The sequence below is a fragment of the Lampetra planeri genome, chromosome 26 (assembly GCF_965212315.1).
Source record: "Lampetra planeri chromosome 26, kcLamPlan1.2.h2, whole genome shotgun sequence".
Taxonomy (NCBI): Eukaryota; Metazoa; Chordata; class Hyperoartia; order Petromyzontiformes; family Petromyzontidae; genus Lampetra; species Lampetra planeri.
In genome coordinates this window covers 2,518,732-2,532,864 of record NC_136132.1, presented here as the reverse complement: position 1 = coordinate 2,532,864, position 14,133 = coordinate 2,518,732, and the positions used below count along the sequence as shown (strand labels likewise).

The 14,133-nt window shown below is 53.1% G+C and overlaps 1 protein-coding gene across 6 annotated transcripts in view; it reads left to right on the top strand.

Moving 5' to 3' along the window:
* The window catches only part of LOC144727568 (guanine nucleotide-binding protein G(s) subunit alpha-like), a 91,436-nt gene that overhangs the window by 39,425 nt on the left and 37,878 nt on the right, over nucleotides 1–14,133 (top strand). For all 6 annotated transcript variants that reach the window (XM_078606461.1, XM_078606457.1, XM_078606462.1 and 3 more), the window contains exons 2-4: nucleotides 4,976–5,048; nucleotides 8,287–8,341; nucleotides 10,153–10,272. In XM_078606461.1, the coding sequence (XP_078462587.1) occupies nucleotides 4,976–5,048; nucleotides 8,287–8,341; nucleotides 10,153–10,272 (248 nt within the window). The remainder of the gene's footprint in view (nucleotides 1–4,975; nucleotides 5,049–8,286; nucleotides 8,342–10,152; nucleotides 10,273–14,133) is intronic.

Sequence of the window (14,133 nt, the reverse complement as noted above, 5' to 3'; positions counted from 1 at the left end):
ATACCATGCGACTCAAAATAGAAATACATAACTTTACAGCTGCACCATTGAAGAAATGCAGGACTGGTGGAGCAGTGGAGTGGCGGTCTGCACCACTGCGCCACAAGTCCAATTGGGTTCACAACCACACGGCTAACATCAGTGTTGAGTTTAGATCAGAGGTCGCAACCGGGTACCCGATACCCGTACCCTACCCGATACCCGGCTACCCGTACCCGGCCGGGTACGGGTACCCGTTTGCGACCCTGGTGCGGCCGGGTACGGGTACGGGTAGGCCGTGAGTCACTGGTGAGTAACCGTTTGTCACTCATTTCCCAACGTCTTGTCTCTTCTCACAATTCAAGTTCCTAGAATCAACCCACCTGCGCCTGCAACATGGCTTCATCCCAGAGGTCGCAATCAGGTACCCGATACCCGTACCCTACCCGTACCCGGGTACGGGTACGGCCGGGTACGGGTACCCGTTTGCGACCCTGGTGTGGCCGTGTACGGGTAAGGAATCAAAACCCGATTGCGACCTCTGGTTTAGATCTGAACCGACCCTTTGACCTCTCCCCTTTTGACCATCCCACACTGACCAGCACGGTGGAATGACTGTCAGTCAAGCCAACTTCCTGTCACCGAAATGGCCCTTGCCCAGCAGTGGATTGACAAAAGGGGCTGTACGTGATTATTTCTTATTACAGTCTGTTAATACATTTTTTTTATGTGTTTTCGGATGATGGCCGCTGTTCAAACGTGCCAGTGCACACTGACATATACTCCAAATGGCATGCAGGTATGTAGGTAGGTATGCAGACGGGTAAGTAACATTTTAAACAAGTCAACTTTGTGCCCCAGTTGGTGTGTTTGCTTGTGTTTGTGCGTTCTATTTTAGAACTGAGTGTGTGTGTTTGTTTTGGGGTGGAGCCTTTGGCGAAGTCGTGATTAGCGTGCTGCTGCTCTACAAACCAGGCAAACCTGCGTTCAATTCCTGACCAAGGCTAACGTTAGTGGCAATTACTTGAACCTGATCCGAGGTCTCCTCTAAGTGGTCTCAGCCTTAATTGAGTAACCGGTGTGGTATGTAAAACATCAGCACCGGGGAGACAAAGACGGCCGGGCGGGTGTTGAAAACCACCCACTTCATGGCGTGTCGTTGCAACACTTTCCCCAACAGTCCTTACGTCCATAGGGAGGAATCTTCGTTTGAAGCTTTCGTGACTGCAAGGAATCATCTTCTTAGGTTTTTTCGGTAAAGTCACGTAGAAAGTACTTTCTACGTGACTTTACCGAAAAAACCTACTTTCTACGTGACTTTACCGAAAAAACCTAAGAAGAGGAATCTTCGTCTTTGTGTTGCCTGTGTGTTACGCTCATTGCGTACACGTGATCTCTATACGTACGTGTGTTGAAGTTCCAAGGGGGATTGTGCACTCCGATTGTTTCTCAACATGTCCTTGCTGCTCGATGCAACTGAAGTGTGATTGTGATCGTGCAACTCAAGCTGAGGACCACGCTGTAAACCGCCGTAGTCTGTGCTCCTTCAACGGAGGAGGAGGAGGAACAGCAGAACGGCACGAACTCTCTCCAGGAAGCCTTCTTGTGGATAGCAGACATGGACGTTGGCATTTATGAACTAAAACTAAACTATACTACACTAAACTGTGTTCAAGAGCGAGAGAAGGAGGCTGGACGAGATGGATTGATAGAAGTATACAATTCAGCGATGGGCGCCACAGCAATATACACGTCGTCACAAATTTTGCTTTTAATAATAATCATAACTTAAACTTGTAAGGCCGCAACGGTGTTCACTCGCTCAGCAGAGAGACAACGACACAGACGAGTGGGGAAGGCAGCAGCCAGGTGGTGAGCTGGTGCCAAATTCACCCCCCTCGCCCCCCCCCAAAGCTTTGCGGTCCTCTGTATATAAAGATGTTATAAGCCAATTAATGAGTGTTTACGTGTGAGAGGAAAACGTGAGCCACCGTTGAAAACCCACACTTGCGGCGAGGCAGTACCACTCTATTTTGTACAGATGGAACAGGTTGAGTTTGCGTTTGCAGGACCGCGTTTTCCTGGGCAGCAGGAATATTGCATCTGGACGACGCCCACGGGAAGGGCGTTCACAGCATTTGTGCGATCCACCAACCCTTGGCCTCGTTGCAGATCTCGCGACACGTGTGTTTTAAAGTTCTGTACAGGAAGTCCTCTCCAGGAAGTCCTTCGCCAACAGGCTGTTCGCCTTTTGGCATTCCCTGGTCTAACACTGGTTGAGACTAGGCCCTAAAGAAGGCTGTCTCTGGTGTAGACCAACCGGTTTCAAAGACAACGCTATATATTACCAGAGCATGTTTTTGTTCGCATGTTCAGCTCGAGTACCGTGTGTGGGGTTAATGCAGACGTGATTCCCTGCAAAAGGCTTCTGTTTGCTGTTTGAACATCTTAACACAACCGTTTTATTGCCTGAAAGGGTAGAACCTATTCTTGTGCTTTTGTTACTGGCAATCGAGGTCCCAGGAAGTGCTCGTTTAACGCGGTAGATGCATTCCTCTGCCGCGTCAAGATGGCATTTCCTCATGAATGAAGTTCACGAAAAACGTTTGGCAAGATGTGATGTCCTACACGCACACAGTCAGGCGGCAGGACAAATAACTTGATGGTTGTAATCCCCCCGCGTTACCGTTTCATTCCGCTTACCGTATCACTGCACCGCTCAGCCACGCAGCGCTATAGCGGCGCGCATTACGCGTTGTGCGAAGAGCGTTCCCACATGGATGAACCGCGTTTATAGCGAAGACGCGTTGTCGCGTGAGCACCCCACGCGCTAGGCGAGGACTCGCCGTGTATAACGTTGACCCTGCTGTGCCCCCCTTCCCCCACTTGTCAGCCACGCAGCGCTATAGCGGCGCGCATTACGCGTTGTGCGAAGAGCGTTCCCACATGGATGAACCGCGTTTATAGCGAAGACGCGTTGTCGCGTGAGCACCCCACGCGCTAGGCGAGGACTCGCTGTGTATAACGTTGACCCTGCTGTGCCCCCCTTCCCCCACTTGTCATCATGACCCCCCCCCGCTCGCCTTAAGCAAGGTCACACGATAGCAGCGTTGAATCAACTTAAAGCCACGTGCCACCTGAGTGAAATTGCCACCCCTTGCTTTATAATCCACAGCCTGCGAATGCCATTGCCCACCCCTCAAAAGGCCAAGGCCCCCGTGTAGCCTTCACAGAACTTTGGGGCAAGTGCTTTGCGTGAACGCTGCGCATGTCGCACGTGTGTTTATTCGATTGCCCGTGCGCTTGTGGCGAGCTGTACAAAAGCGGTGGTGGGTGCTCTGTGCGGAGTGTACCATGTTTGCACGCGGTGACTGCGCGAACTCCGCTGAGCTCATTGCCCTGGACATTCTGAAGGGGGGCAATTACTGCGCTGCATCTGCGGCAGTGCGATGAACAACTCCTGCAGTTTATCCCTGGGTTTGCTCTTTGTGCCCTAAGATGAGGAAGTGTCTTGCCATGTGCGAGAGAGAGAGTTCCTCTCTCTCGCACAGGGCAAGACCCAACGCAAAAGATCCCTCTGGGTTTGCTCTTCCACGAAGCTCGTGGTTCGCCCTGAATCGCATCCACTGCACAAACCGTGGCAGATGCGGATACCTGATGCGGAAATGGCAAACATTTAAAACTCCAGTGTACGACTGTGGTCATCCAAAACAGACCGTACAAGGTGCAACGACACAGTGCGCCGATCCACAAATACGAAGCAGACATCACGGCGATGATCCACTCTGCTCCTCCTGACGCGGTTATCTGGCTTGACCACCTGGATGTGAAATTTAAGTTGTTGCTCTGCAATTACACCAGCCGTACGAAAGAAGAAGATGGTTTATTAAAGAGCTTATGCTCTTTTTGTTTGAAGTGCTCTTTATTTATTTTGATAAAATTGAACTTTTGGGCACGTCCCGATTGCTACGATTGGCGACGTTGTGATCGATTCTTGCGAGGATGTCATCTTGATCAAAAGGAGCGCAAATGCAAAAAATCACGCGAACGTACTTTCCCATGCTCTGTGCAGGTTCGTTTTGTGCGATTTCGTGCCATATATGCGGCGGACCTATTTTTACACAAAATTCACTACATTGTGGGCTTTTAATCTACTCTAAATGTGGCTTTGTGGGTGGATGTGGGCCAACATGGAATTGTATTTGATACTCGGCAAGGAGTTTTCTCACATTGAGATACACATTCAGAGATCTCCAATACCGCGCCGTTCACCACTCAGTGGCGGTGATGTCACCACGGCGTCTGTGCCAGGCCGCCAGGTGCACTTTGAGGCCACGTGAAGTGTCGAAGGCTCGCTGACATGAGGTGGTCACGGGACAGACCCAGGTGCCATGGACTGACTGACTGGCAGATGCACCAGCTGTGTCCCCTCCTGTGCAGAGATACACAGTGATACATACAAAGATACGCACAGATACAGCATCGGGTGCATGTGTACTGTGTGCGCTACTCGGCGGGCAGCTGTCTTGTGCGGTGCATTGTGGGGGGTTGGGTGACGTGATTTCGCCTCGTGCGCCCATTTTTTGGAACATCTACCACCGCGTAAACCGAGCGGGAAACGCGTCTTATTTGTTTTGTCTTAGATGCATCGGCGCCTTGCGTGGCAGATGCCTGACAGGCGGCACGGGACATCTCTGTGCCTCTTGCCCTCGATGCTTGTAAAGAAACACGTCCGGCGTTGCAAGTACAAGTTGCAAAACTGTCCCCATAGGGTTGGAGCAAACGGACACGAGGCTGGCAGTGGTCTCGCGATGCCATGGCGTGATGTTGTGCATCGTCAGTCGGCACGTCCATGTATTTCTCATGGTGTGGATTCTGTGATTAATAACCTCGTGATCACGTGTGTGTTCTTGTCGGCGTGTGCGTGTCCCCGTTTGTGTGTGTGTGTGTGCGTGTTTGTGTGTGCGTGTGTGTCGGGACACTTCTTGTCATTTAGGGGCTGGAGAATCTGGAAAAAGCACCATCGTCAAACAGATGCGCATCTTGCACGTGAACGGATTCAACGCCGAGTGAGTGAACGTTGGGTCTGACACTCACACACGCGTGTCTCTTACCACGCTCTCACCATCGTCCCATAGCACACTCACACCATGTGACACACTCACACCACCACCACCACGTGACACACTCACACCACCACCACGTGACACACTCACACCACCACCACGTGACACACTCACACCACCACCACGTGACACACTCACACCACGTGACACAATCGCTGCCGCTTATTAACCTGGGTTCGAGTAAGGAACGGGGGTCGCTTAATAGGCCACCCTGGCCGTTGTGTTCTTTCTGTCTTCGAAGTTTCCAGTGAATGACTTGCTTGGTTTACCTTTCCCCGCCACCCATCCGCACCGCCGACTCTCTCCCCGTGTCCAAGTCTGGACTAAAGACCTTTCTCTTCGCCTCTGCCGATGGCCTACTCTCTTTTCTTTTACACTAGCACAGCAACAGCATCACTTGTTTGGCTGGGTCCTAGTGCAGTCTCTTTCCTTTGCATGTACTCTGTTTTTTTTGCGTGAATATGCCGAGGACTTTCTTTCAGCCTGGTCTGCCGAGACCAGCGACCCGTCAAATATTGACACACACCCGGCACACCACATCCATTATGTATTTTAATTATGGTTGTGGCCTGCTTGTGGACCTACCTTACCTACCCTCCCCACGATGTGCATGCCCCACTGTGTTGTACGTACGTATGTTGCGTAGCCAACCGTGCTAATCGGAGGTGCCATGCCTTGAGCTGTCGCCACGTTCATATGCCCTTTAAATCCCAATTGTGTTGTCATCATTTTAATAATTATCTTCTACGATGCAGTTATGTCCTTCGAACTATTTCCAGGTGTACCTTGGCGTACGCAACGCGATAAGGCCCCGACGCGCGCAAATACTTTTGACCGAGTTGTAAGTGAATAATAAATACATTGAGTGAGGCCCCCCGAACAAAACCGCTGGTCTCCCATGGATGAAAAAAAACGGAACCTCAGAATGAATTACCGCATTTATAAACGGGAGGCCCTAATCGCTGGTCCCGAAAAAAATAGTCTTGACGAAATGGGTGACGTTAATATAGCCGTTGAGTTTTTAATTGGCGGTGTAAAATTCTGTTGATACCGACACGCTACACCGCACGCCTCGTTGCGCATTTCTGTGCATTATTAGCGCGATGTGTGCTGGGTATTGTACGCGTCGTGGGATGGATCGCAGGGCGTTCTGTGCGTGTAGCGGCCCTCTCCTCCGCACGGCTGTATCGGTGTACACGCCCGTCGCTCTGGCGTTGCCGTATTCGCGGTGGACCTTGCGAACCTACGTGCGTGTCGCACGCCTTTGTGGAGCAGTGGCAGCGGTAGCACTGGCAGAGCATGGATGTGAGCTCAGTTTTGCAATGAGTAAAGATAAGATCTGCAAATTTAAATCTGCAACCTTTCCCGTTCCGAGGCGTCTGCAAGTTCAGGGTGGGTGTCCCGTTCACCGCTGAATCTCGGAATGCGCGAGCAGTTGGCGTAACATTTATTTAGAGAGGCATAGCACCGTTGTTTTAAAAGACAGTGTACTCACCGCAGAGAACTGCAGCGACACGACCGCCCTCTATAATAGCTGGTGCCAAACTGTGCCACACTCCCTCCCGCATGGCTTTGTGGGAGCCTTGGTACGTCACCCGACTTGAAGACATACCGATAAAGTAATTTTTTTCCATCATCGGAGAATGGTAAAGGGTTAAGTTTATTTCTGTGACCATCAATAAGCATGCCGTGTGTGTGTGTTTGTGCGAGCGTGTGTCTTTGGAACTTTGGTACATCGCAATGGGATATTTTTTTTTACATCGATTATACAATCCCGGCTTTGCCAAAAATGACTGGCAGCATACGCATGCAGCAACGCTATATGTGTACAGTCATCCCTTGTTTAACAAGCGCACTAGCTGCATTCCGGAACAGTGCCGTGTTAAGCGAGAACAGCGTTAAGGAAGGAACGACTTTTACTGCATCGCATTTGCGCTACACTATAAAATCAGCCTGCAGTCATCCCATGGAGGGACAAAGAACTAAGATGAGGCTACGCCACGTAGCGTATCGTTCTGCCTGCTGTATCGCTGTAACCGCTCAGCCGCGCAGCGAGCACCGCCACGTTATAGCGGTGCTCGTTATAACGGTGCGCGTTCCGCGTCATGTGTAAAGTGTTTCCTGATAGAAGAACCGCGTTACAGCGAAAACGCGTTGTGTGAACAACCTCGCAGATATGGGGATAACACGGAATCATCGACGATCTGTTTGGGTTAGGCCACGTCATGAACGTAACAAACCTGTGTCGTTAAGAACCCTCCTGCAACCCGACACGGCCACACAAATTAAATCGCCACGTGTGTGCGCGCGGACATTTCAACGTTTGCCAGCTACGATCGTTTCCGCTCAAATGTGTCCGTAGTTGAAAATTTGGTTTGCGAGACTTTCGCCCTTCAACTTGAAACGGTGTAAAAAATGTGGCGCTTTCAGGGCCTGTACGCCACGCGCAGGTCCCCCTTCGTTTTGGCCGTGTCGGGGATGGCGAAGGGGATTGACGACGCACATTCGGTCGTGGCCCAACACCGTCAAATGAAACTGTCTTGAATCGTAACATCGGCGAGGGTGAAACCCATGTCTGCTGTTGTAGCGGTAGCACCGTTGAGCGGGTAGAGGATTCCTTTGGGGGTAACTGTCCTCGTTGGGCCGCTAGAGTACCCAACCCAACCGGCGACGAGGTAGTGAGACATTGGCTATGGTTGCTTTGAGGATGTGCTGCCTCCCACCATAGACATATGGAACTTGTAGGACGTCACCGCTTCTTTAGTCTAGAACTCCTTCGCCACAATCTATTCGTGCTGTTGCATGTATTTTGAACTTATTTCGCGCCGTGCGTAGCCAACTGTGCCGATCGGAGGTGCGGGGGAAGGACAACAAACTAAACGCAAAAGGCAGTTCTAAATTAACGAGTTTTCAATCTGGATTTAAAAGTGCACAGCTCCAGTGGCTTCCGGTCCAAGTTCAAAACCGTCCTCTTCTCCTCTTGCCGCGTGCGGTTCCGGAGCCACAGGTTTGCTGTCCCCCACGCGTCACTAATATAGCCTCGGCCATAGCGATGGGGGGGGGGGGGTATACTGGATGTGGCGTGCTATTGCATTCTTCTTGCATCGAAGCTGAGGGTCGCGCGCGAGCGGTGGAGACACGTGGCGCGAAACTCACACAGAGCAACTTCCTCTCTCCGCAGCGAAAAGAAACAAAAAATTCAAGATATCAAGCGGAACATCAGGGATGCTATTGTGGTGAGTGTCGGCTGCATTCATCACCCTGAAGCTATCATTGTCATCACGTTGATTCTAAATGTGAAGGGAAAAACCGGAGGACACGGAGAGAAACATCCACATGACCACGGGGAAGGATACGCGCAAACTCCAGGGTCGGGATCGAACTCACGACTCCCTGTATACCCGGCGAGGAAGATCACATCTCGCCGCTGCGGTGCCCAAAACGTCGCCTATTTGTACTCCATTTCTTTCCTTTAAAGCCACACACACGCGGTGCAATTGACGAACGTGTCGAGTGGTGTTGTTGTATATTTGTTCTGCCGTTGCCCTGCTTGATTTGAGCCAGCGTGGTTCTGAGTGCCGGTGTCCGCGTGCGGTGTGCGCTGTGCGTGGGCGCGTCCCGTACCGCCACGCAGCGCGGCCGCCGTCTTTATTGATCGTGCCGTGTCGGCATCGGGCGTGGTAAATTGTGGCAGCTTTGTGGCACAAATTGGCGGTCTAAATGTAACGAGATGGCACGGCCGGAGTAAGCCGCGACCAATCTCCGTCGTGTTTTCAAGGTACCTGCGTGCGTTGAGGTTGTTTGCCACCTCCGGCACGAGGTGTTTGCGGCCGATATTTTTAAAGATTACGCAATCGGGTTTGCTCGCATCCACTTATGTTTGCAATGCAATCAGTGCGTGGATAGGCAAAGCTCGCTTTATCAGCTGGCAGCGGTTTTGATGTGCCACTTTGTCACGTATTGTTACGCCGCCCTCGCGTTTGTAATGTAATGTTCGCGATTGGTCTTGCGCGGGTGGCACGGCGGGACTTGCGATGCGTTTTGTTTGTCGGTAATTGAGGGCGGGTTGTGGGGGCGTGGTACGTGATGTGTGTGTGGTGAACGGTGTTTGTGCTGTGTACGTGGTTTGTGTTGTGGTGCACGGTGTGTGGCGTGCGTTACACGTGTGTGTGTGTGTGACATGATATTGGCACGTGGAAATTCAGCGATTCGACGAATTATAACAAAGTGAAACTCGATTTCAGGGTGGATTATTTCTCGTCTCATTTCTACCGTTTCATTTGTATTGTTTCACGTTTGTTGGTGCAGCGTCGCTCGCTCCGTTAACCTGAAACGTAAATCGAGACGTATGACTTGCCATGCATTGGATGCTGTTCTCACACGCACGGCTCGGTCCATGAATTGAGAGCTTAGCAATCGATTCTAATCGATGCATAGATGCCCCCATACGTGCCAAACACATGTGGATCGTGGTGTTTAATGGCATGGTGCGCGGTGAGTGTGTTGCATGGTGGTTGGTACATAATACAGAGGAATGTGGCGTCTGCACCCGGTGTCCGATGCATGGTACGCCGTGCGTGCGTGCGCGCGCACGTGCACGGGCGGCTAAAACGCAGAAGTTGGCACAGTCGGGAGCACGGTTGCTGCATCTGCCAGTCATCTCAGTCTCCCCGTGGCACCTGGGTCTGTCCCGTGACCTCCTCCTGCCAGCAGGACTTCGACAACTTCACGTGGCCTCAAAGCGCACCTAGCCTGGCACAAACGCCGCAGTGACGTCACCGCCACTTTGTGGTGAACGGCGGTTGCTATTGTTGCGCGCGTGGCGTGCGATGCGTGGCGTATGACGACGATCGGTACACGGCACGCGATGCATGGCGTGTGACGTATATGGCGCCGAGTACGACGTACAATGCGCGTGTACGTGGCACGCAACGCATGGCGTGCAGCTCCTGTGGTACACCAGTACACCGTGCGTGGGTGCGTCGTGCGGCGGTGTGGCTAAGTGCCCGAACTGTGGTGGCGGTGGTGGTGTGCGTGGCGTATGCAGGCCATCACGAGCGCCATGAGCACCCTGGTACCACCCGTGGCGCTCGCGAACCCCGAGAATCAGATGCGCGTCGACTACATCCAGAAGGTCGCGTCGCAGCCGGACTTTGAGCTCACGCAGGTACGCGGCGGCGCAACCCCCAGCAACCCCCCCCCCCCCCGTGTGGTCGCCCGTCGCGTTTATCTCCCTCAGGTCCCTCTCATCCCGCGTCGTCGTAAACGAAGACCTCTATTGCGTCAGCCGTCGACGACGTTGAAACGACGATTGAAATTAAACGTATTCTTGGGTCTTTCGGTAAAGTCGCGTAGATGGGTTCAAGGAAAATAACAAAAGAGAACCGATCTGCGTCACTTTACCGAAAGAATATGAATTCCTGCAGTCACGAAAGCTTTAAGTCAAGATGTAATGAAACGTTCGTTATTTGTTCATTATTTAGCGAAAATATAAATTCCCTCTCGATGGGCTCCGGAGAGCACCCTCATGATGAAGGCTCTTTCCGTCAGCAGTGGCGTGAGCAAGCAATTGATTGGTTTCACCTTTACCTTAAACGTTTTGTAAACAGTGCTCCATTTATGATGCTTCCGGCAGCAGTGGCGTGAGCATTTTTATAGATACCCCACTAAAACGATAATCAGGATAAATTATAAAGGAGAGCAACGTTTGTTTGTATTTATTTTGCCTGTACTCTCCACTTTTCCCGTCAATGTCATCTCCCATCGCTCGCCGGCCGTGACGTCGCCCCCTCCCCCCCCCCGGGGTCTGGTCGTCGCGTCTCAACGCGCGCCAGCGTCGCGGGCGGTGGTGAACGCTCGCTGCGGTTATCCGATAGTTGATCTAAGCGGGTTGGAGCCGTGGACGCTGCGACTCTGGGGCTGCTGCTCCTCCTCCTCAGCAGGGCCTCCTTGTTGGGGTGGGGTCCGGTATGGGGGGGGTGTGTGTGGGGGATCCACTGTTGGGGACCAGGGTGGCGGTGGAGGCTGGCCGCACGCGAGAAGGGAAGTGCGATGAGTAGTAGGCAGAGCGGTTCTTTTTATTTTCTTTTTTTATTACTCAAGCGAAGTTAAAATAGCGCCACGCACCGCTTTGCCAAGGTTACGGTTTCCCAATTTCCAAACGTACGGCGGAGTTGACGCCCAGCCTGTCGTCCGATGCCATTCCTCGCTTCAATCTCCTGGCTTGTGTGCGTGCCGTGGGATTCGTGAGCTCTGGCCCGAGTCAGAGAATAGAGGAGAAATCCGATGAGCAACAAAGCTCTTTGTCACAGATATCCCGTGGGGGGGGGGGCACGGGGTCAAAACGTTACAACAACAAACAATATAAACAACAGGATTGGAGTGCTAAGTATAGGAAAGGTAAACGACTCAAGCTCCTTCTGTCTCGGCAAATCTCGCTCCCCTCCCGTCTACGCTCCGCACCCCATAACCCACCCCGCACCCCCCATGCTCGACGACTTCTCGGGATCATAGTTCATCTCCAACACCTTGCTCATCCACTGCCGGATGAAGGCCCTCTCTGTGACGGTGTTGGTCGTGGCTTGTTTCAGCCATGCTTTACCGTGGTTGGTGGGTGGGAGGGCGCGGGGGGGGGCGACCTGGGACCGGTTCAGATCTCGCACGCACACTGATGTGAGCCACGGACGGGAATGGAACTTGGTTTCGCGCGGGCTCACAGCGCGTGGCGCTCGCCCTCCCCACCTCCCTGTAACTCGGCAAGCGTCGTTGAGGCGGACTCCCTCTGCCGCCCCGTGGCCTGTTTACTTGAACCCATCACCGGGTAGCAGTTCAACGTCGCGTCCGTGGAGGTTCACGTGAGCAGGTTCAACGTTCCGCACCTGCGGTGAGCGCGGTTGACCACGTACGGTGCAAAAGAAGTTCAACGTACATCCGCGCGTAACTTGCGTGTCTGCTACTGTACCGAATTAACAGGTCGTTCCATTCCCTGAAAGCGTTGCCAGCCAGCGCTGGGTTGTCTCTCTGATCTCTCCGTACCGTGACTGGCTAATGAGCTTCTTCCTTACGAGCCAAACCACTGCAAGGCCATACTTGCCACGCATGTGATGATGATGGTGGTGGCGTGTACGAGTCGCTCTTTGTGATTTACTGCACGTCGACTGAGCAAGAAAGACGAATAACGACCGTTGAGACCGCGTCGATCGCGTGGGGGCTGTGTGACCATATGTCACCACCCTGGTCACCACAGGTTAGTGATGGGGTCGGCGAGGTGGGGGGGGGGGGGATCCCGGACTAGTTTCAGATATCACTCGCCACCGATGTAACGCCCCGGTTGGGACGCGTGCGTCATATTACAGTGCCACGCGCGTGATCGCACACCACTGCACCACCACTCTGCCCCTATAGGAATAGCTGGGTAGGAATTTGATATTGCGTTACTGTGGTGAAACAATTGAGGTTAGCCGAGTTGGTGGTGATATCGCGCGCGGTCCACCGTGCTAACCTCGGCCTGCGCCGCCGCCGCCGCGTATTTTTCCGTCGCGTCGTTTGTCCCCGTCCGTGCGAGAGACGCTTCGCGAAGACGAAAGCTGAGATCTTTGTCCCCGGGTGCGCCTGCTGCCTCAGCTGTCTCGGCGCTTGCGGGCGACGCAGGAAGGTTGTGTATCTTACTCCGCGGAAACCTGCGATGCCGTCCTATGGTACCGCAAGAGGACGGGGGGGGGGGGGGAGGCGAGGGGGAGGGGGGAGGTGCGGTGGTGAGGAGTTGTAATTTGCAAGGAAGTGCAAGGAAATGTGTGCGTTTTGCTTTTCCATAGCGCGCTTCTTGCAGTGCATCTCAGGCCGCGTGTGCGATGAAAACTGATGGCCGATCAGTCCAGCTCAAGGATAAGCTCGTCCACAAACCGATGTTTTTATTTATTTTACTCGACTTGTAAGATTCGACTGTGCCTGGATTCCTCCCGATAAAGACTTGGGACGGAGCGAGTTCCGAAGACGGGGGAACGTCGTAGCAGAAGTATCCCCGGAGCATCGTGGACAAGTGCTGGCGTGCGCGCACACACACTCACTCGCGTTGGCCCCGTGTTCAAACGTACCCACCCACCGAACCCAACCCCCTTTTTTCCGTGCCCTCTCTCCAGTGCTCCCACCCACCCCCTCCCACCCCCTCCTCCACCCAGTCGTTTTGCACGAGGTCTCGAAAAATCATATCGCAGCGTCGCCGCTTGGAGGGCGGATGTGAGAAATTGTAGTTTGGGAAGTCGGGTGCGGAGTGAGGGTGCGATCGGTGTTAGAAGCCACGGCGGTTCAAGTGATGAGACTTGGCCAAGGGCCAACAAAGGGGCTTGAGGATCGGGGTGTGGGGGGGGGGCGGCTGGTGGGTCAGGATGGGGTTCAGGATGGAACGGATCGAGCTGCTTCTCTGGGTTTCTCGTGCGGCCTTCTTGAGGTCGGTCGGTGAGCAGGGCGAGTGAATGGACGAAGGCTATGCCCGTAGGTTTATTTTTTTTTTAAACGGCCGCGTGTGGAGTCGTTTTGTGGTTGTCCAGGAAAGACGTAGGACTGTTTTTTCAGGAGGGTCCTCCCTGCATTGGGTTTTTTTTATTTACGAAGTTTTCAACCCATTGACGCTTTCCCGTTCCGGGACGTCTGCACGTTGCTGGGTTGTGGGTGTCCCGTTCACCGCTGAATCTCGAAACGTGCGAGTGGTTCAGCGTTAATTTTATTTAGAGAGGCGTTTTAGCGACGCTGCTTTTAAAGGCGTTGTACTCACCGCAGAGAACCGTAGCGACGCGACCGCGCTTTGTGATGGCTGGTGCCAAAAACTGTGCCGCACGCCCTCCCGCACTTGGCCTTTTACTTCCGATTCCGTTCCGATGACGTGCGCTGTTCGGTAACCAGAACGGAATTTGAAGAAAAACTGATGACGTGTACATGTACGTAAGTACGTCATCGCAACGGAACGGGGTTAATGGCGAGTGCCGGACCACGGCAAGTGCAGCGCATCTGCCAGCGCGCGGCCTTAGCCACG